Source organism: Alexandromys fortis, unplaced genomic scaffold, assembly GCF_014885135.2.
Source record: "Alexandromys fortis isolate MF-2015 unplaced genomic scaffold, M_Fortis_MF-2015_v1.1 scaffold_5, whole genome shotgun sequence".
Taxonomy (NCBI): Eukaryota; Metazoa; Chordata; class Mammalia; order Rodentia; family Cricetidae; genus Alexandromys; species Alexandromys fortis.
In genome coordinates, this window is record NW_026067924.1 from 24,424,850 (window position 1) to 24,448,802 (window position 23,953).

General features: G+C 42.0%; 1 protein-coding gene across 1 annotated transcript in view; it reads left to right on the forward strand.

Annotated features, from left to right (window-relative positions):
- Ryr2 (ryanodine receptor 2) overlaps positions 1-23,953 on the forward strand; it is a 551,701-nt gene that overhangs the window by 233,838 nt on the left and 293,910 nt on the right. Inside the window, exons 8-10 of the mRNA XM_050142326.1 lie at positions 2,542-2,654; positions 12,678-12,777; positions 13,741-13,837. Of these exons, the coding sequence (XP_049998283.1) occupies positions 2,542-2,654; positions 12,678-12,777; positions 13,741-13,837 (310 nt within the window). The remainder of the gene's footprint in view (positions 1-2,541; positions 2,655-12,677; positions 12,778-13,740; positions 13,838-23,953) is intronic.

Here is a 23,953-nt window from a genome sequence, read left to right on the forward strand (position 1 = left end):
TTAGTAACAGAGCTGGGGATGCAACTCAGGGTTAGAGCATTTGCCTGCCGTGTGATGAGTCATGGGCTCAATTCTAAATGTCAGTAAGATAAAATAAAATAAAATTCAATATCAAATAGAAAAAGGGTGGAAGGAGAGAAACCAACTTTTATTATGTTGTTCTTCCCTGGAAGGGACCATCCCTCCAGCCACCACTCACTGCACTTTACCTCTTAAGAGAAAACAAATATGCTCACAGAAGATGTAGTTCAGGGGTAGAGTGCCGGCATGCGCAAGGCCCTGGATTCTGTCCCTAACACCATGAACCAAGCAGAACCCATGTAACACACATGCCCAAGGTTTCTAGGAGCTATAATTAGCACAGCGAGTTAACTACTAGTAGCAGTTTTATATGCTACAAGCTTCAGCAGGCAAGAGGAAGAGAACTGAAATCTTTTCTCCACACACAGAAGTGATGCATGCTTGAGGAGGGGTCTTCATCCTGATGTAAGGTTTATATAGCAAAACAGTACATGGTACCCACATGGGAGCTATGTGTTTACGTTCTGTATATTCATTAAAAATGGTTTTTCATATTAACTAAATTTTCATAAAATAATGGAGATGATGATAAAAATATATAGTGAACCCAGTAAATGGATTTTTTTGGGGGGGAAGGTTTCGAGACAGGGTTTCTCTGTAGGTTTATAGCCAAGTTACTTTTGGTAATTTTGATACTCCTGGCAAGAAAAAGATAAACATAATATTCAGATATTTTACTTCATCTTATGTAAATTCAGTTCTGTATTTTTCTAGTTTCTCATTTTTTAAAATATATTTTAGAAAACATTAAAACTTTGATAACTTTGATAATCCTTGGAAGAAAAAGATAAACATAATATTCAGATATTTTACTTCATCTTATGTAAATTCAGTTCTGTATTTTTCTAGTTTCTCAATATTTTTCTTAATGTATTTTAGAAAACATTTAAAAAAATCTCAAGTAAAACCAATCTTAAATTTGCACACCCAAACACAGGACATGTATTTATATATTGAGCTAATTTCAGGGTAGAAACAAACAGCCACCAGCCCCCACCCAGAATCCTCCCCTACACCACGAGCCTTTATTCTACCCTGCTTCCTCCCGAGCTTTGACTCTTTTTGTGAATTACTGACGAACCATGGCCTTTATCCTTCATTCTCTGTTTGCCTTCCCCAGAATTAAACACGGCAGATGATCTTTTTCTTTCTTTTCTGTCGATGGATTTTCAGCTACTAAGGCAATGATTGAGAAGTAGTGGATGCCCTGTCACTGGGCGAATGAGAGAAAATGTGGATCGCAGGCATGGGAGAGAAGAACTCTGACTGGTGATGGGCAGTTAGGATGGGTCGGGGTTAGAACAGCTCAGGCCCAGATTCTGTGTTGACTATATGAGTTCTGAGGATCTATCCCGGATGAATTTACTCATTCATACAACATTAATTGTTGAATGCTACAGTGTGGTGGCAGGACCAGGGAAAACCCCAAGTAATGAAAGCCACCCATGTTCTGGCATTGGGGAGTTCGTTCAGGAAAAGAAATATTACAGAAAAGGGCTCTGTATCTTGCTAAGCGGGCAAGATGTCTTAGCAAGCCTGACAGTCTGGATTCGATCCCCAGAGTCCCACATGGCACAAGGGGAGAGCTTGAGAGCTGTCCCCTGATATCCACACACATGCTATGGTTTGTGGTATGCAGATGTAAATAAATGGAAGTGAAATAAACTTTAAAATAAAGCTTGGTCAGGAGGAGAATGACCCTTGTAGATGACAGGTACCACCGGAAGACACTTGGAGTTATCAGAGAGACCCTGAGCCTGGGACTCCGCAGGAACTGTCTGCCTTTATGCTTCTGGCATGGGTGATGGGATGAAGAAGGCAGATGGACATGCGTTTTTTGCTGCTACTTGGCTTGCTTTAGACGGATTTGTTTGAATGTACACCCAGCTCTTCTAGTGCGTCTTTCTGTACTGAGAGTCTCTTAGATGAATAAGAACTAATGCATTTTACAAGGAAATAAAGTAGAGCGGAGGAGACACGGTAATGAGATTTTTAAGATAGCAATCCTTTGTGTCATTTTTGAATCAACAAAAGAAAGAACATTTATAATGCAACTATACCAACAGAACACTTCAATTCCTTTTGATGAAAATCATGTAAAAAGTAGATTTATTTTTAGAGAGTAATGTTCGCAAGATTGCTTAAGGAATGACGTCATCTCGATTGACAGATACATCTAGGCCTACTTTAATTCATGTAAATAAAATGTCCTTTTCCAGCAATTCTTATTGGAGAAAAGACACCAAGCTGTCACGCCTATTTCCCATTAGGAGAAAGTTTGTCTTTCAGTTTGTCCTGCCCTAAGTGAATTTGGCTGAGTTCTTTTGATTTTCAGGATCCAAGAGATTAATTTGCACAAAATCATGTATTTCTGAAAGTCCTGTGAGTGGTGTCACCTGCAGAGGAAATGGATCTTAAGTTAACTGGATCTTCTCCATGTTTCAATTCTATTGCTCACAGGGGAGGCTTGCTGGTGGACCATACATCCTGCATCTAAGCAGAGATCAGAAGGAGAGAAGGTGCGGGTTGGAGATGACCTCATCTTGGTCAGTGTGTCCTCCGAAAGGTACTTGGTAAGTATGGGAACAAGACTGAGGACTTGAAGCCATGCTGAGAGATGGGCCCATGGAATGATGCGTCTGAGGAAGTGTGCTTATGAACAGGCACAGCTAGGGAGATGCTCACAAAAGCTTGGGTCTCTATCTGATGAACTATAAATAACTCCTGAGAAGGAGACTTTGGTGGCCTGCAGGGGAGGGTGGCTCCTTGGGTCTGTTGAGCAGGCTTCCCTCCAGACCTTGATATGCATATTCATGAGGCTGATGGTGCCTGTTCTTGGAGTCTTTTATTAATAGCATGTAAAAGGAGTCTAATCAGGAGTTTCAGATTCCGTAGTCTTTAATTTGTGCCTCATATAAAGGCTGTGTCAATTGGGTGCTCATTCCATATTTTGTTACTTATGAAAGTAATTGACTGTGTGAGAGACACTTTTAAGTAGCAGCTTGTCTGTCATGAGCACTGCCTGGATTCACACGGTAGGGACTGAGCGTAGGAAATGAAGAAGTAAGTGACTTAGTCATTGAATGTATTTTTTGATATTTGTGTTGAGGCATTCGTGGGTTTAAGTTTTTTTTTTTAATAGGTTGTAGTTTTCATAGTCTAAAGAGTAATGCTGTATAGAAGTTCACAGAAAAATGAAATCCATGAAATGGTAGAAGGAACAAGTATACAATATTCTTTGTTGTTTTGTAATTTTGTTTATTTGTCTGTTTTGAGAGCAGGTCTCACTGTGTAGTCCAGGCTAGCCTTGAACTCATCACCCTTTTACCTCACCCTCCATTGCCGGCATGGTAGGTCTTCACCACCATTCTCAGCTAAATATTATCTTTCTTTGTTGCAGTATTGGGTCTTCAACCCAGCCCTTGTGTATGCTAGTCAAGCTCTCTACTACTGAGCTACAATCCAGTCCACTCTTTAAAGACTGAACAACTAATTAGACATTGTTCTAGCTTGCTTTTCTATTGCCGTTATCAATACCATAGCCAAAGCAACTTGAGGATGAAAAGGTTTATTTCATCTTATAGGTTACAGTCTGTTATTGGGGGAAGTCAAGGCAAGAACTTGAAGCTTAAACCATGAAGGAAAAATGCTTACTGGCTTCCTCCCACTGGCTCATGCGAAGGTAGCTTTCTTATACATCCCAGGCCCACTGGCCTAGGGGTGGTACTGCCTGCAGAGGGCTGGGCTTTCCCATCTCAATTATCAATCATGCCGCACAGACACATCACAGGTTTATCAATGAATCAAGGTAAATTCCAGTTAGGATTTCCTTGGGTGACTCTGAGCTGTGTCAGGTTGACAGCTGAGGTCAACTAGGAGAAACAGAAAAGACATTTTTAAAGTTTTTTTTTGTGAATATCTACATAAAGTATCCCACATATCAAAGAGGTTTGAGGGTGCCCTATTGCTCTCTAAACATGGAAATAGAAGCTAGGGAAACAGGTCAGCCCATCAGATACTTTTGTGCAATCATGAGGACATGAGTTCATATTCCAGAGCCCATACAAAAGCAGGGCATGGTAGTACACTTGTCTCAATTATGGCGAGTCGGGGATAGGTAGATTCTTGGGGCTTGCTGGCCAGCCAGCCTAGTCTACTTAGTAAGCTTCAGGTCAGTGGGACTCTCTCTCAAGAACAAAGTGAATGGCACTTGAAGAGCGACTCCTGAGGTTGACTACTGGCTTCCACATGCACATCACACATGTATACATACATTTGCATGCACACATACAGACACATGCACACACATACATCCAAGAGTGTAATAGGGTGGGCTTGATAGTAAAGTCATTTTCAATGTGCCAACACATTCAGTTTATTCTCAAGTGTTCCTAGGAAGAAGAGCCTTGCCCGACTTCCTGTATACAATGTGGTGGTCCTATAGACAGGGAAATGGCTCAGCAGGGCCATGTCATGAAGAGAAGAAATTGTGCTGTTTGGTGTGTCTGCTCCTACACAGCTGTGGGAGGCCTGGAGTGATCTTCCACTTTTGTCTCGGACATTGTCCCTGTGACTTGTGCCATGCAGCTGTGCAACTTATTAAAATACCCATTATTAAACCACGGATGTGTGCCAGGGCTGTGCCGTGAGGGTGATGTATGCTAATCAGAAGATGTGCATTTCAACTTTAGCTGTGCTTAGAAGCCAATAGCAAGAGAAACAGCTCATGCCCCCTTCAGTGCAATACTCCAAACACATGTCTATTTGGTTTGGACCTGATAGTTCCTGTCTGCTGTGGTTTTCTGTAAAAATGAGGAGCGGGCTGCATTCCCACTGCCCAGCTAGCTTATGCCCGAAATAACAACACACAAATTGTATTCATTTAAACACTGCCTGGCCCATTATTTTTAGCCTCATATTGGCTAACTCTCACATCTTAGCTAACCCATTTCTATTAATGTGTATTGCCACTTGACTGTGGCTTACTGGCATGGGTCTAACCAGCATCCATCTTGGAGAGGAGAGCAATGGCATCTGCCACACTGCCTTCTTTCTCCCAGAATTCTGTTCTGTCTACTCCACCTACCTAAGGGCTGGCCTATCAAAAGGCCAAGGCAGCTTCTTTATTTAACCAATGAAAGTAACACATAGACAGAAGACCCTCCTACACTAGTTTTCTAGTTTGGACTTTGTACTGTGTAGCAGAGGCTGATTTGCTAGGGTAGTTTCATTATGAATCTGAGGAATGAAATATTCAGAATTTCAAAGAACTAGGCATCTAATGTCTCTTCTATGGTTGTCAACCTGTCCAGTTCTGGAACCAGCTCCCTTACCTCCAGATTTGCTGTTTGTAAAGTAAGGTTGATGCTAGTGGGAATACCCATCCAGACCTTACTGTGTAAGGCATTGAGTGATCAAAGACTTCTGGAATAAATGACAAAAAAATGACACACGCGGTTCATGACCTACTAACTTTGGAAGAAATAAACTCGCTTCATTAAAATTTACTACTGGTTTCCAAGCTTCATTTTGCTCAAGTACTTAACTTCATTTCCCCGAGTAGCCTTTATAAATACATATTACAGAAAACATGCTAGGTATATAATATATAAATAATTTATATTAGATATAAGATTATATTAGAGATAAAACAAAATATATAAATATACTTATATAATAAGTATATCTTTATGTTATGTATAAAATTATATAAATATAAACAAATAGATATGTGTGTGAATGTGATTTTGAGACCTGATCTTACACTGTAGCCCAGGCTGGCCTTGCACTTGTTGTATAGCCCAAGATGGCCTTAAACTCATAGTGATCTTTTTTCTGCCTCAGCCTCCTCAGTGTTAGGGTCAGAGGCATTAGCTCCCACACCCAGCTCTGGGTAATCCTTTAAGTAGAGGTAAGCAGAGCAACAAGCCGCAGTGCTGGGATTCCACGCTCATGTGCTAATGAGGTCAGTGCTTTTATTATTCATATCCACAGACTCCCGCTTATATAGAAAAAAGGAAACCCAAGAACACGCTCTTGTTTCTGCACTTGGAGAAGTAGTGTTGGAACCAAACTATGTTAAGCCAGCTTTCTGCCAGTGTGACAGATATCTGAGATGGGCAACTTAAAAGAAGGGAAGACCAGTGGTGAGGCAGAGCATGGTGTTCGGGGAGACACGGTAGAGCGAGGCTCCTCACTTCATGGAAGTGGGGACATGGCTAGAGGGAACTAAGGATTCTCATCTTCTATCACCAATCAGCCCAATCACCCAACCGTCTCCCTCTAGGCTCCACCACCTACAGGTTTCCTCCCAACAGTTAAGGAGCTGTCAGTCTTACAGGATGGGTGAAGGATGCTGATGCTCTCAGCTGTCCCCTTTGCTCTAAGGATCACTCATTACTGACTCTCATTTCTTCTATGATTGACTAGTAATGGGTTGAGTACTGTGGTGATGAGTTCAAGGGTGCATCTGGTGGACTCAGTGCAAAGGCTTTTAGAAAACAAATGGTAATAAAGAAGCAAAGTAGTGAATGGGCTTTAAATACCCCAGGCCTGACTGATCCCCGTGTCTCCACCTTCCAAGTGTTAGCTAGGCTTACAGACATGTGACACTGTGCTCAGTGTGTATGGTGCTGGCATTTGTCCTCAAGGTCTTGTCCATTCTAGACAAGCACTCTCTTAGCTGAGCCACATCCCTAGACCCCATGTGTAGTTTCTGGAGTCCTCAGTTTCTTCATCTTCAGTATGGGAATTATGAATAATGCAGCTGATGCGGGCATTCGGAGAATCAAATGCTGAAATCTAAGCAAGGTCATCAGCCCTTGCGTAGTAAGTGGCTGCCATTGTTTGCTTGGGAGGTTTGTACCTTTGCACGATGGTTAAAGAAGTTGGCTGGTATTTAGCTCGAGGAAGAAAAACCTGGCCAGAAGAGGACTATTTATAGAGAGTCTTAAATAAAGATCTATTAAGTGAAAGCAAGGTCTGTCCTTCTGAGATGCTGACATGATTAAAAATGAATTAAATCTTTTGTCTCAGAACACATTGGTTAAAGAGACTGTTGAAAAAACTCCCAGCCTTTGACTTTTTCTTATCGGGTCTATGACTGCCGAGCTATTTTTCTTTCACTCCTGAGCTCAATTAAGGTTAATCCGACTTTGGAACACTAATGGGGCTTGCTGTGGTGAATTGATGGCCAGCTGATTTTCCTCCCTCCCATCTGCAAAGGCGCCTCCTAGACAGAAGAGGGTGCTGTGGTCAGGAACCCTCAGCCTGTCAGCCTTACCAGTTGGACACGGGTGGATTCCCAAGGAATAAGGGTCTAGGCTGTAAGAATGGTTGTGAACTACTCACGCTTCTTATGTTTGCTGTTTGCTGTTCTCATTTGAAATGGCATCCTGATCTTTTTAGGAATATCCAGAGGATTTTTCTGTGCTCCTATTGGATGATTTGTCTTCTAAAGAGGCTTTTCCAAAGGAGCTTATGTGTAAGAGAAAGAACTAACCCTCCTGAAAGCAGGACAGGCGATGTTACTGACCTAGGATCTACTTCAAATGGAATAAAATAGGATCAGTCACATGAAACTTCATTTTTACTGTGTCAGTTGTAGAATCTCTCTGGTCTTCACCAAAGTTTCCCATCTGTGATTTGCCTTTTTACTCTTTTAAGTGTTAGTTTTTTGTTAATTGTATGTGATAGACATACAAAGATCTTATGATCCATAAAACCATGGTCCAATCACTGATGGGAAATAAACCAGGGGTCTGGAGAGATAGCTCAGTGGTTAAGAACTCTTGGTCCTCTTTCAGGGGACCCAGGTTCTGTGCCTTTGTCATGCATACACACAGAAATCAGAAGACAACTTTCACAAGTTGGTTCTATCCTTCCACCATGTGGGTCCTAAGTATTGAACTCAGGTCAGCAGTTTTGGTGGCAAACAACTTTGCCTTCTGAGTTCGTTCTCTCTCTCTCTCTCTCCCTCTCTCTCTCTCCCCCTCCCTCTCCCCCTCCTTCCCTCCCTCCCTCCTTCCGTCCCTCCCTCCCTCCCTCCCTCTCTCCCTCCCTCCCTTCCTAGTTCCATATTTTATTAGTGGCAAACAAGTAACTAACACATGTTGTTTTCAGAGAGTTAGAAAAAAAGATGCTGATCTTACCAAAAGGAACCAAATTCATGTCTTTGGGTTGGCACCATGAGCCTTTACCCACCTACTGAACTGCCTCTGTGGGCCTTATTTAGGATTTTAAAATAAGAAATACAAAGATGTTTTGATTGCATGGCAAGTTATTGAATTTCCTAAAGCTGCATAAATATATCAACAGAAGGCAGGGGTCAGTAATATTTATGAGAGATTTATTATGTCATCCATTTCAATTTGGGGGCTATCCTAAACACATGCTCTGCCACTGAGCCATCAGTCCCCCCCGATTCAATTTTATCCTCCCTGTGGACCAGATGGTGGAGGGAGCCATCGAATATTACATTTAAAAAAGCATCCGTATCTTTGTTCACTATTTATCTTTTCTTATTTTTTTTCCAAAGAAAAAGCTGCAGCCCGAGGGGTAAGATGGCTTGTTTACTCATGTTTCTTGTCCCTGGATGTTAATTTATTTGGAACTCTGTATCACCAGGGCCCAAGTGCCTGACATTTAATAAGAGATAAATAAACGAATGAAAAACTGCATCAGACAAGGGCTGGATTCAGAGAATCTTAGAAAAATGTTGGGATGACAGAACCTCCTGGCAATCTGATAAAACACTGGGACCTGCTGTCACAACTAGCCCTTAGAATGCTTCAAATAAATCCATGGGATTAGAAAGGAAATTAAAAGGTCAGACTATAGCTCTGTGGCGTTTGGGTTGAGATCCCCAGGGAAAGCTATGGGTCATTTAGGTCTCTGTCATATAATATCTTATTCCCCCAACATAGTTTGGGGCTTAGCAATTTTGATGGGTCCTGCTCTACTGCTCCTAAATTGGAAACTACACTTCTTCTTCTTTTCCTCCTCCTCCTCCTTTTTCTCCTCCTTCTCTTCCCCCTCCTCTTTTTCCTCCTCCTCTTCTCCCTCCCCCCTCCTCCTCCTTTTCCTCCTCCTCTTTCTCCTCCTCCTCTTCTTCTTTTTTAATTGCTCAAATGATTCTTGTGTATTTTAAAAGTTGAAATCCATGGGCTGGAGAGATGAGCGATGGGTAATGGCTTGCCAGGTAAGCATGAAGACACGAATTCCATTCAACAGAACACACGTGTGAAAAGTCACGGGCTGGAGAGATGGCCGAGGGTTTGGACCACTATTGCTCTTGCAGGAATCCCAGACTTTCCTATCAGCCTCTGTCGTCGTCTGTCTTTTTTTTAAGGACAACTCCTCTTGGTTTCGGTGATTGGACTGTTGCTGCCTTCTGCATACTTTATAGCAATGGCCCTGGCTTGATATTGCTCCTACTCAGATTTCTGTTTTGCTGTCTAAGCAGCAAAATTAAGTAGACAATTCTAGAGATAATGCATCCTGAGATGATTCCCTTTTGAAGAGTAGGTTTCATTTAGACAACTCTCTCTGCTGCAGTATGCTCGTAAGGACAGAGCTAGGACTCTTCCTAACAGACCGGCATGTTCCCATGTTTGTATGTCTCCCATGTATGTGATTCATCTTTGTACACAGGTGTAATTTACAGATCCCATTTCAGTTCTTCCACACACTCGCTGCTTTTTTTTTTTTTTTTTTTGCTGTAGTAGCTCCTGGCTGCCTGACGTGGGAGCTCCTTGATCTGGCAGCAGCCTTTGTCTGCAGGTCTGCCCTTCACTCCCCTCTCCCTGAAGCTTCAAAGAGAGGACTCTATACTGTACTCTATGTCCTCATGACTCTCACCTTTGATTCTGGTAATCTCTTGGCCATATTTTCCCTTTATCAGAGTTTTTAGGCAGCTAGAGGGGCCTAGCCTACAACCATGGCAAGTAGTCTGATATATTAAAGTGTAAAATCTAAACTGACTCATAAAAATTTTATTAGCCTTAAAACATTTATAACTAAACCATTGACATATTAAACACATATAAATATGAAGTATGTGTCTACTTATTTGGAAACAATGTATCCCAAATAGGAAGTCTAGGCCATGTGATCTCTCGACTTCTCTCAAAGCCTTTACCGTGGGAACTCCCATCCCCCCTCCCCCATGGAATCAATGTGTCTCCTCCAGACCCAGTATGATGAAGCCTCTTCCAGTTGTTTAGTTGGAAATACTCCCTTTTGGTAGTTTCTGAAGCAGTTCGTACCTTACACATTAAAATAATATATCAATGTGTGGCATTTTGTTGCTTACTTATCTCCCCCTACAAGATTACAAGTGTCCTCGGGGTCAGAAGTTTACTCTGATAAAACTCAGAGCAGTGTTTTAGACAATGCAGGAACGAATCCATGATGAATTAACAAATGGCTATCTGTCATGAATGTGTATGAACTTTCGCTTAGTTTAAAACCAAAATAAAATATAAGCATTATTGTTGTGAATTATTTTCTGAAGACTTGGTAAACTCCATTTGCTGTGTATATACACCAACATAGGTACAATTCTGTTTCATAAGTCACTGACATAGAAATAACTCAGATTTTTTTAATGTGTACTGGGAGCTGGGAAGTGGCTCAGTGAATGAACGGTTTGCCTTGCAAGCAAGAGGACCTCAGTCACAGTCTTCAGCAACTACATTAAGAGTCAGGGGCAGTGGCATGTACCCACAATTCCAGAGCTGGAGGTGGAGGTAGGATGATCCCTGGTGCTCCCTGGCTGGCCAGTCTAGTTAAATGGGTGAGGACTAGAGTCATCAAGAGATGATTGTTTCAAAAACCTAACATGGAGAAGTAACTGAACAAGATGCCCAACATCAGCCACCCACTGTGCTCACGGGCACCAACATGTGCATGCAGACAGACACACCCGTGCTTATGGGTACCGACATGTGCATGCAGATAGACACACTGACCCTTACACAAAAATAAATAGATAATAATTGTTGATGAAAGTTAGTGCTGTTTGGATTTCAAAAGTCTGACTGCGTCTTCTCCTCATGTGTTGAGTAGCACTCTGGATGGTGAGAGACACCTCTGTGAACCTCTCGCAGGTGGCATGAAAGGGAGAAAGGAATGAATCAAAGAATTTGTTGTGTGCCATCATCACAGAAAACACACTGTTCGTATTTATGGAGCGAATAGGAGAGGATTTTATCTGTGAACACTAAAAGCATTTTCACATTAGAAGAAAGAAAACTGAGTCAGTAAAGGAGTCTTAGGCAGGGCCTGAGCATAGGAACAATAACCCTAAGGTGACTAAGAAGTTGCATGAAAGCAAAGTAAGAGCTAGAATTTGGGAGAGGAAGAAAGAATTGCTAAACTTCATGGTTACCTGGGAAACTTTGCAATCTGTTGCTTGGTACAATTACTGATGTGGTTAATATGTGCATTTTGCAGTGTCAGTTTAAAATGTCTCTTATTTTAATTGCCTTTTTGGTTAGCATACAAAGAAATGGATCTCATTGAGACGTTTTCTTTCACACATGAATATAGGTACTTTATAGTTAGCTACCCTTCTGTTAGGATGTGCCCCCAATTCCTGCTCTCCTCCACTCTACCACCCTTCCCTTCTGCTCTCATGAAACACATATTCTTTTGCTCTCTTGTTCATTTATCTCTATTCCCTCTAGATCTCTTTCTCCTTTTCATAGTCCTATATGTACACACACACATGTATGCATGGATACATATTGTTTTCCAATCTATATTTTTTTTTTGCCTTTTGAGAAAACATGAAATATTTGTCATCCAGGCTTCCTTATTTCTCCTACATAATGATCCACTTTCCTACAGATACCATAATGCAATTCTTCATTATGGATGAATAAAGTTATATTGTTTATGTGAGCTTCATTTTCTTTATCCAGTGATGAAGCTGGAAAGTATCTAAAGTTACATAGTGTTCTAGTTAGCTTTACCTATCATCTTGACTCAGTCTGGACTCACCTGAGAATGGAATCTCATTTGAGAGGTTGCCCAGAACTGATTGCCTATAGGCATATCTATAGGGGATTGCCTTTATTTGGAACTGAAGTAGGAGGGGCTGGCCACTGTGAGCGGTGCCATTCCCTGGGCAGGTGATCCTAGACTGTATAACAAAGTTAGCCAAGCATGGGTCTTGGGGAATGAGCCAGGAAGCAACATCGTCCATGATTCCTGCTTCTCCTGTGCCATTTCCTCAATAATGGACTGTGATTTAGAATTGTAAACCTTTCCTCCCCTAAGTTGTTTTTGGTCAGAGTGCTCTAGCAACAGAAAGGAAACTAGAACAGATTGTAACTTCTATAATTCCTTTTTCTAATCAGGCTTTAATTATCTTGTTTAGTTTTATTTATCTTTGAGTCAGAGTCTTGATATGTTGTCCAGACTGGCCTTGAACTTGGGATCCTTGGCCTCGGTTCTCTAGTGCTATAATCGTTGAAGAACAGGCTGAAGTGTATGCTCCTCATAGCTGTTTGCAAATCAGCAGTGTTACTGTCGGCTGCCAGAGATCCCTGTGCCGGGCTTACCGCAATGCCTCTTCTCGCCTCTTGTTGCAGCACTTGTCCTATGGCAACAGCAGCTGGCATGTGGATGCTGCCTTCCAGCAGACCCTCTGGAGCGTGGCCCCCATCAGCTCCGGAAGTGAAGCGGCCCAAGGTAAGCGATCCACTCTAATTAAAAGATTTGTCCTTGATACAGAGTTGATGCGTATCTTTGGAATTGTGATAATGAGCTGATGGCTCATTAGAGACCTTTCATGTCCTGATAGTCCATCATGCAGAAACGTGACATTTTAGTATCTTGCCCAAGTTGCTATTTAAAAGTGAAGCCTGTGCCAGACTTCATCGTCTCTTTTTTTTCATGGTGTTGTCAACTTTGGCTGATTTCTGTGGTTTCATGTGCTAGCTCTCTAAGGACTGTTTATCCCACTCGGGAAACCTCATGGTACTGCTCAGTTAGTCTAATGTCATCATCGTCGCTGTAGCTGGATCACAATGATGTTTATTATGCAGCAGGGTTTCCCAAGGTGATAGCTGTCTTGATTATGGTGGTTCTCAGTCTTATAGCTTCAAATCAGAGCCAGTACTTGTTTGTATGTAAATGTGTGTGTGTATGTGTGTGTGTGCGCACTTGTGTATATGTGTATGTGTGGGTACGTGTGGTCACGAGGGTTGGGTATTGTTTACTTTTTGTCATATGTAAGTGTGTATGTGTGTGTTTGTGTATGCGTGTTTGCACGCATGTGGGTGTGCAGGTGCAAATGCTCATGTTCATTCACTTTATTTAGTTTTTGATTGAGTCTTTTTGATGGCTTAGATCATACTGATTAATCAAGACTGGCCAGCCAGTGATTCCCGGGGATTTACTTACTGACTGAATGGTCTCCAGAGCTCCACATTTTGTGTATTAAATGGCGATGTTTATGGGGCTGGGGCCACACCCTCTGGTTAGAATATCAAACTAAAGGACGCAAGGGGTCAGCCAGTGCCATTCAACTTGGTCATCATTTACTAGTCCATTGTTTCTCTATCAGTGTAGTAAATGATTGTATCAAATGCTCTGTCTGGACATCAGCCTCTGCCAGGCCTTCTGAACACAAATGGCTTTTAATCCATGCAGGGTATCTTATTGGTGGCGATGTTCTCCGGCTGCTACATGGACACATGGATGAGTGTCTCACTGTCCCTTCAGGAGAACATGGTGAAGAAGAGCGGAGGTTGGTACTCAAGCCCGGCATATTGCACTGGCTTTGATGTATTTGTTGGGGGAAAGAATAATCTTGGTTTTGTACAGAGGAACACACAAACAAACTTGCAAGGCATTTTCCTTGCGCAGAAATGGTGCATCTGAGCCCAGGCCTGCTAGCTAGCATGCTGGGCAGAATGTCCTCTGTCTGTCATCACTGGAGTAGATTGTCACTATGTCTTATCCCATTGGTGGGAGCTTGACTTCACAATTAGCTAATTGGCATGAAGGGGAAGGGGGAGGTTAAGGAAATACTGGCCCTTGTTGGACTGTGTTTGATAGAAAAAAAAATGTTTCTCACAGACTGACACATTGTGTTGTGTTTGCTTTGTCAGAAGTTTTCTTAAGTAGGCGTAAGCAGGTCTGTTGCAGGCATTAGCATCACCAAAGGCAGATAACACACACTTTCCACTGAAGCCTTCCACTTCATGGCTTCCTAAGAAGGCTTTCTCTAGTTTCTTAAATACCAGAAGAAGCATTGAACATCTCCATCTACTGAAAACACAAAAGGAGCATGGAGTGGGAGGAGAGAATACATAAAGAATTAATTAATTAATTAATTAATTAATTTTTGTTTTTCAAGACAGGGTTTCTCTGTGTAGCTTTGGTGCCTGTCCTGGAACTAGCTCTGGTAGACCAGGCTGGGCTCTAACTCAGAGAGATCCTCCTGCCTCTGTCTTCCGGGTACTGGCATTAAAGGCATGTGCCACCACTGCCTGGCAAAGTTAAAGTATTTAACTGCCATAATTGTCCATTATTTTTGAATGGCATTTCTGGAAGATTTAATCTCACACCCAGTCTCAGAATTCTCAGGAGTCCTTTCTGTCTTCTCCCATTTATTATAAAGTGGTAAAATTGTCCGCTTTTTCTCAAATTTCACAAAGACAAAGTTAAAACTGTCTTCAGGTACAGGGAGAAGTATTCGGTGTGATGAAAATGTGCCACTGTTTAGCGTGCTCCAGCTGCTCGTGGTTTGCCTCGTGAATTGAATTAATTAAGAAGTGCAGTAAGTTGAAGAGGTCACCCATCAGAGGAGAAGTAGCTGGGTGATTTGTTACGTGTCTCTGAGTGGGCTCTTCTCGTGGGTCTTTGGGTAACTTGTTCAATAGACGCTATCAGTCTCATTTAGTAAAAGGATACGAGTCTTTAGAAAATCAGCCATCACTTCAGTGGCTCAGAAAGACTCACTGGGAGTCTGTTCTCGTGGGTAACTTGGTTTAAGGTCAAGAGTGAAGCACAGCTTGTAGGGAAGTTGCATCAACTACATGTGCTGTGTCACCTGTGACTGTGAACCCCCTCCTCCAAGGTTCCAGTGTTTAGGTACTCATTCCCCAATGGTGCTATTCTGTGTGTGTCTGTGTGAGTGATCTTAGAGAGGTAGGGGTATCATTGATGTGGATTGGAGTCTGGGGGGTAGGTGTTGGGGTTTCTAGGTGGTGTGTGCATGCATGCGCGTGTGTGTGTGTGTCCGTGTGTATCTGTGTGAATGATTTTAGGGAAGTAAGAGGATATTGTTGATGTGGAGCTGAGTCTGGAGGGTAGGTGCTAAAGTTTCTAGGTGGTGTGTGTGTGTGTGTGTGTGTGTGTGTGTGTGTGTGTGTGTGTGTGTAATGATCTTAGGGAATATCCTTGATGTGGATCTGAGTCTGGAGGGTAGGTGCTGGAGTTTCCAGGTGTTTTATAAAGAATTGTACAAAGAAGCATGGTTATTTAGAAGAAAGGAGATGGCACATTAAAGGAAAGAGACATGGGGGCCTAAGGAGCGTCATGTCTTACCAGTGGCTTGGCTCCAAGGAGGCAGAAACGGGTGAGCCAATGTATGCAGTGACCTTTTGTGGGTCATCATATTATTAGCTGCCTGTCCCAAGGGCATCGAATGCAGACAGCTTTTCGGGGCATACTCTTTTGTCTGACTAAAGACTGCTGGTCTTTCAGCTGCCGTCTTCTGTATGTTAGTCTCTGACATTTCCTCTTCCAGTGTCCTATTCTCCCGCATCAGTGCCTAGCTGGAGGGAGGGGCTGTTAGGGGCAGGCATTGAGATTTCTATGCCCGCCACACTTTCTGTCCGTGCAGTGCTCCCTGGTCCACTCAGATGTGAGCAAGCTCTAGACACCACCAGCTGCTCCTGCCATTGTGCCATTACCCCCATGGCAGACTATAGCCCCTTAAACCATGTACCAAATTAAGCTTGGTGCTTCTAAGGTGCTCTCGCCAGATATTTCACTTGTTTGTTTAATTGAGCTTATTTATTGTGGTGGTGGTGGTGGTGGTGGTGTGTGTGTGTGTGTGTGTGTGTGTGTGTGTGTATGTGTGCGCGCGCGCACATGCGAGCCACACTGTACATATAGAGGTCAGAGGACAACACGTGTGAGCCATTTTTTTTTTCTGTACGGGTCCCAAGGATTAAACACAGGCCATCAGGTTTCGTGGCAAATGCCTTTACCCTCTGAAGTATATTGGTGGCCTGAGCCAGGTATTACTGTGGCCAAAAATGTATCCAGTACATGTTGCTTTCAGTGTCTTAGGAATGCCAAGAGGGTCCTAGAATGCTGAGGAGCACATCAAAAAGCAGTTGGCTTGGGGAATTATTTCCAGACAGAAAGCGAAGCATAAGAGTGAACATGAGTGATGGAAGTCTGTTCTATAAAAACAGTTTTTCCCTAAGTGATACAGAGAGAGTATGGAAAGACTAGAAGCTGGATGCATCTGCTGCACTTGTTTTTCTGTCAGCCTCAGACTCATGGCTCAGCTCTTCTCCTGTGCTTCCTGAGCTGGGCTTGTGGGGCTGGGATGGGATCCTCATAGCTGTGAGAGGCAAAAGACACTTGGATTAGAGGTGAGAAGAGCTTAAGTCCGGGGAACGTACGAGAAACAGGGATATCACTGAGTTCATGTGGCAGAGGTAAGGGCTTGTGTCAGTTACTCTCTATTACTATGGGAAAGGACTTGCCGTAAGCAATGTGACAGAGGGAAGGTCTGATTTACCCATGGTGTCGGGAGAGATAGTTGGTACGGAGGATAGCAGCAGCAGGTGTGTGTTTGTTAGGAGAGCTATGTTAAACTTGGGTGCGGTGAGTTCAGAGAATCTAAGTGCATCCAGTAGGAAATCGTGGTATCTGAGTCTGACTCAGGGGAAAAAAAAAGTGTGTGTTGAATATAAATTATTAAAGTATGAGGACATTTGAGGGAAGGGGCAACAATCACATGTTCACTCAGAGGGAGAGGAACTCTGGGGACCGGTTGTGACCAGCACCCATGGTTAATGCACCTTTGGGTACTAACTTTGAATTCTTAGAACATTTGCCAACTGAGTCTCAGTGTGTGTTCACCTCAACACACTGAGAGACTCTTCCGAGGTCATGGAGGCAGCGAGAACACATCTGTTTGCTATCTTTTGATAGCATGTTGACATGGTGCAATTAGCTGAACGTGGATGCCGGATCATGGCTGTAGGGAGAACATGAGTCAGAGCGAGGCAGGACGGAGCCTCGGGGAGGATGTTTAGGGAAGAAAAGTTCTATGTTTCTTGATTAAGTTGTGAAACTGAGCAATTATATATACATAATGAAAAAAAGACTCCCTTAAAATGAGGTTTATGGAAAGCCTTATGATTTTGAATCCTGTTGATATCATTACATAGACCTTCAAAATTGCTTCTTTGTTCTCCCCACAAGCTATTGCCCGTGTCTCAGAGAGCTAGAGAAGGCAGCAGCCCGCAGGCAGCACTTTCTTGTATTAATATCAATCGATTTTGGGGGGAATAAATGCGTAATGATGGCCTCAGCATATATTTTGATTTATTAGAAAAAGAAGTTAAAATGATTTGATTGTTTTTTTAAATGGTGAGTTTGAGCAAGGAAATATGTAAAAAAACAAAACATAGTACTTTTGTCTTATAGGTTTTTGCTTGTAATTTTGATCTAGATGTGCCTATTGATTGTTTCCTGTTATTAAAATTAAAGATCGGATGTCACATGAGATTTCTTTCTAAGTAGTAGAAATGACCGAGGAGATAGCCAGTGGTGACATTTGCTTCTGAGCAATTCAGGTCTATTTTGATCATCCGTGCTAGGCTCCCTAGTGGATTTGGCTGTTGGCTGTACCTTGTTCAGCCAGGTATTTAATAGCTGTAAGTGTAATTGTAGCGATAGAGAAAACTGTTCAGTGGCAGGGCATGTAATTCTAGATACCGATGGACTTGGCTCAACTTTTTCACAATGAGACGTATCTGTATTCATCCTCCAAGTTATCTATTCATTCTCATAGAGTGCTAATAAGACTCGTAGGAAGAATAGTCGCCAGTGCGCTATTCAGCTCAGCAGGATTGAATCGAAGAATGAGCTACCAAGGTTTAACTACCTAGATATTCCCTCATACTTGCTGCCCATCGTACTTGACAGATTGAGTTTTGACAGGATCAGGAAGTATATGTCACTATTATTTTAAGTTCCTTGAGGTTTTTTTTTTTCCAGGCAGGAATTTAGCTGTAAAACTTCGAGTGTATGTCTTTCAGGGCCAGCCAGGCAGCTGCAGTGGGTGTGAGCAGTCAGACAGATGTCTCAGTGTTAACTGTGGGGAAGCTCTCCAGAAAGGGGACAAGTTACATCATGGAGGAATAGGTTCTGGGGGTGGGGGTCAGTAAGAGAAATCAGGTGTCACATGATGCTTTAATTAATTTCATTTAATTAATAGGCTTCAAATTTAATGATCACATTTCGTTTGGAGCAAGATGGACTTTTGGTTATTGCAGATTTTGTCTCTCAATGTATTTCAAAGTGTCTACAAGGCCCTTATTAAATGTACCTGTATTTATTTATGAGCAGAATATACATTCTGGGAATTGAGTATGTTATATCTTTAAGACAGTACATTTTATTATGTTTATTTTGTTGCTGTTGTGGTGCCAGGTTTTGAACGTCAGACCCAAGCATTCTGACCTTGAGCAACATCTTTGACAAGTTAATAAATTTAAAGCAGTTACATTAGGGGATATTATTTTGAATCTTCAGTTTAGAAATCAGTATGGGATCAATGTTTATAAAGAATCATTTTATTTTTGAAGACAGGTTTACAAGGTATCTTTTGTATAGCCGAGTTCATTCTACACAATGTTGGGGATGGCTGTCATATTCTGGATTCTGGGCTCTGAGCTGAGTGGAAAGAGAGAGTGGCTTCTCTCAAGAAGGCTACGTTCTATAGTAATAATAAAATAGGCATGTTGATTCACAGTTATGAACACACATTGCCCTGTGCACATAGGTTGAATGAACTGGGTAAAAACTATGAGGAAATAAAAGGGTGGAAAGGAATCAAGAGTGTGTAGATATTGCATGTTCTGCGGAAATGATGGGGAAAGGAAGAGGCAGAGGGGGGACAGAGGGAAGGCGCTGTGTTTGCGTCTGATCACGCACTGCATCTGGAATCTACTTACTTTGTCTTGTTCCTTTCAGGGAGGACAGTGAAGACACAGTACCTTATGTGATATGGAAATAAACGCTACATTTGCTTTCTAGAATGTGACCTAGTAGACACAAGCTTTGCTGCATGAATATATGATAATAGTTTTCCTTCTATGGCCTCTGTAAAACAGCGATGACTCGGTGTGCTGTCATTATGAATAACTGATAAATCACGAGACAAGCTTCATAGGATGAGTTGAGTGTCTCTTGGTCTGACTTAGAGAGAGGCATGTGGTTTATGATCCTGTGCACAGTTATGATCTAGTCTCCTTAGGAGGATAGTGTTCCCAGGTTACTGCTGCAGGTGGCACCCTCATGTGTCCCAGCACAGTCAAGGATGAAGCTGTCCATGTTTGCCGGTTTTGTGACAGGTGTGTGATCTTTCTGGGTATTTTTGATCGTGTGATTTTGCAAATGAATATCAAGTGCTTGAAAAACTACTTCTAACCTATTGCAGTATCTCTGCTTTGTCAAAGATTAGTGGACTATATTTGTGTGGATCAATTTTTGGTGCACAAAGATAGTTTGTCTTTATCCCATTGTGTATACTTTTCTTTCTTTCTTTCTTTCTTTCTTTCTTTCTTTCTTTCTTTCTTTCTTTCTTTCTTTCTTTCTTTTGCTTTTTTGGTGTATTTTTAAAGGTAAGATCTCATGTAGCTCATATTAACCTTGTACTCACTATAAATCTAAGGATGACCTTGAACTTCTGACCCTCCTGCCTCCTGTACTTCCCAAATGCTGGAATTATAGGCATGAGTCACCACGCCAACCCAATTGGTTTTCTATGCTTATTTAATATCTTGGAGCTTGTGTTATTTATGTTATGTAAGTTATTGGCTTCAGTAGTATGTGCTAGTATTGATGAGACAGATGATATAAATTTTTCAGTGAGAATATGTTGAGACCTAGCTCTAGCATTGGCCCTCAGGAGGAGGCTGGCATGGGATTGACTGGCTTAAAGACAAAGATTAGCTTGTTGTTCCTAACAGTATTTGTAACAGAAAATAACCCAGGCCTTTGAATACGTTGCCAGTAACTCTTCTATGATTGTGACAAAATGTCCGACAAAAACAACTTATGGAAGAATTTTATTTTGGTTCATGGTTTCAGAGGATTCATCATTGACAGGCAAGGTAGGCTTGCAGGACCCTGTAGTAGAGACTCTTCCAGTCCCGGCTGCAGAGTGACAAGCAGAGAGAGTAGGGTAGGCCAGGAATGAATGTAGCAGTCAAAGGCCCACTGCTGGGGACTTTACTTCTGCCAGTGTCTACCTCCAGTAAGTTCCACAGCCTTCAAAATAGCACCATAGAATGGGGACCAAGCATTCAGAACACAAGTCTGAGGATGACAGTTCAGATCCAAGCAATAACAAATGTCTGGAAGCCCATAATACTACTGATTTGACAGTAGTAACTCAGTTCAAGCCAAACTACTGAGTCTTTGCTTATCACTATGAAAGGACTGACTACAAACTGTTCAATATGGACTCTTCACAGTGCTGTAGAGAGGTTGTATCATTCTTAACTTCCTCATGGTAACCTAGGGAATTCTTGAAGAAATGGAGGTGGGCCAGAGAGATGGATTAGTAGCGAAGAATGCTTATTACTCTTGCAGAGGATCCAAGTTTAGTTTCCAGCAACCACGTTCACAACTGCCTGCAGATCCAGCTGCAGGGAATCTGACATGCACTTCTGGCACATGTGAACACACACACACACACAAATAAAAATAAGTCTTAAAACAAAAAAAAAGTGGAGGCCGTAAGTTGGGCAACCTGCCCAGGTTTGTACAATGAGATGTCTTCAGAAACTTAATAACAATGAGATATGAAAGGGGCTTGCCAGATCCTTGGTGCCCTCCAAAAAAAAAGTGAGCTCATGGCTGTGACATCGTCTGGAGAAGGTGCCCTCTGTCTGAACTCACCCCTGTAGCTATCAAGAGTCTCCTCATAGCACCCAGTGTTTTATTAATGATGCTTTATGGTTATATCCTAAAGCTCACTAATTGGAATGGTGTGCACTATAATTTTTTATGAATAAATACCCTGCGCCAGGCAGTGAGAAGCTTGTAAAATTTGTACTCTCATTAGCATGTGATTGTAGTACTTTCTGGGCTTCAGATTCAGAAGATGAATACACTGGCTGTCGCAGCCCTTGCTTTTACCCAGAGAATGAGTGGATGAACAACTGAGATAAGATTTAAATTGTATTTTATGATTCCCAGAGCCAAAAGAGCTAACTGCTTATGTTTTGGTGGACAGTATTTTAATAACTGTGAGAAGCTGAATTGATGAGATTGTGGGGAGACTCTGTGCTTAGGATTAATATAAAGTTCCTCTTACATGGTCAGTCTGAAATATGAGTTCCCTAATGAAGGAGAATATGTTACAGAGGCATAATGTACAGCCAGAAGCCTGAGAGTTTTCAAAGCAGTCATGAATGTGCTTGTATGATTGGCTAGTACATGTGCAATTAAAAATTCTTTTCTTGGTGAAATTGCAGTGACTTCAACTTTTCCCAATTATGATCTAGAGGCTTCTGTTAAAAATGTGTGGTTAGTATCAGTTTTGGGGTTTGTCATCCTAGTTACTCAAGAGGCTGTGGCAGGGGGATCTCCAGTCAAAGACCAACCTTGGCTACCGGGTGAGTTCAGAGTCAGCCTGGGCAATTTAGGGAGACCCGTTGCAAGCTTAAAAAGTAAAAAGAGCTTCAACTTGGTGCTAAAGTGCTTACCTTGTTGTGTGTGAAGTCCCTAGTGCTGCGCAGTAATAATAATATAGGATGTTAGGAATGTTATCAACTTGCATTACTTTTACTTATTTTCTTCTCCCCCACAATAGCTCTAGCAGGGTAATGAGGAAAGGGTTTATTTCCATCTCCGGGTCATGTGATCATCATAAACAGCGAGGGCAGGAACCTAGAGTCGGGAGCTGATGCAGAGACCATGGAGGGGTGCTGCTTACTGGCTTGTTCCTCCCGGCTTGCTCAGCCTGCTTTCTTATAGAATGCGGGATGACCTGCCCAAGGCTGGCCCCACCCACAACAGGCCAAGCCCTCCCACATCAATCACTAATAAAGAAAATGCCCTACAGGCTTCTCTACATTTCTATCTTTTGGAGGCATTTTTTTTCCCCTCGAGGCTCTCTTTTCTCCAGTGAGTCCAGCTTGCTTCAAGTTGACATAAAACTTGCCAGCACAAAATCCATTCATCTTCCTTGAATTTTGACAAATTGCTGCCATTTGCATTGAAGTCCCTAGTGGCTGCTCAAAGGGCAGTTGTCTAAGCTGTATAAGTCTTTTTAACTTCTTTAAAGAAGGGTTATTTTCCCCCCGCCAGTCTTCCATGCAGAAAGGATAATCACCCTGAAATAATCATTGAGTTGTCTGGGTTTGAAGATATTAATACCATTTGCTAAACTTGTTGGACTTTGTGATCATTTAAATGAGAATGGCCTACGTAGGCAATGTTTGAATGTCTGATTCTCAGTTAATGAAACTGCTTTGGGAAGGATTGGAGGTATGGACTTGTTGGAGGAGATGGGTCACTGGCGGCGGTGGCAGGGGTGGGTGGCTTTGACTTCTCAAAAGCCCATGACAGACCCTGTTTCTCTGCTTTATGGTCGTAGTCTCAACATGAAAACTTTCAGCTACTGCTTCAGTGCCATGGCTGCTGGCCTGCTGCCATGCTTTCTGCCATACTGGTCATAGACGCTCTAGCCCTCTGAAGTCATGAGCCCTCAAATTAAATTCTTTCATAAGTTGCCTTGGTCATGGTGTCTCTTCACAGAAGTAGAAAAGTAACTTAACCAGACTTTGAAAAAATGTCTTTTTGGACTCTGATTTTGATGCCTTGGATACATGGTGGGCCAAAGTGATGCCCCGTTCATAGACTAGGAGCATGCCTCCAGGTGGACCAACTTTTAAAGAAGATCGCCTTCCCTATTGTCATTTAGGATGGGCCTATAACCTTGTTCCATTTAGGGTTCTGATACCTTGCACCAACATTTAAGCTGAATGATCCCATGGATACTTGCTTTAAAAACCACCAACTTCTACACATTCTGTTTATATGGGGGGATCCAATAAATAACCAAGATGTCCTGGCCAGCAGTGAATACTTGAGGGGGACCCCAGATTCTCTATGCCTCATTTGGACTGGAACACTTTGCAGAGTTCAGTGCAGAAGGACCCTTAGGAGTGAGCTAATAGAGTTCAGAAAAGAGTAGAATTTATTCTCCTTTCAACTTTATGGTTGTGTTTTAGAAATCTGAATTAAACTTACCCTTAGTTTTTTACTCATATAAAAATTTTAAAAACTTCCTGTTAAGTTGAAATGAGTTATTAAAGAATATGTTTGAGCAATTCCCTATATATATATATATATAGATATGTTATATAGATATATAATTTTACATAGACATATCCGTACTATTTGTATCTTAACGCCCATTTTATTTTCAACCTTGTGATTTCTCCATCCTACTCTGTTTAATCAACATCCTAGGTTCGTTACTCAGCACCTTTTTCTAAGCTCATTTAGAACTGCACATTTCTCTCTTTGACATAGTCATAGTGATTTATTGCTGTACAGAAAATGGGTATTGTTCATATTTCTGTCTCAGTTTCTT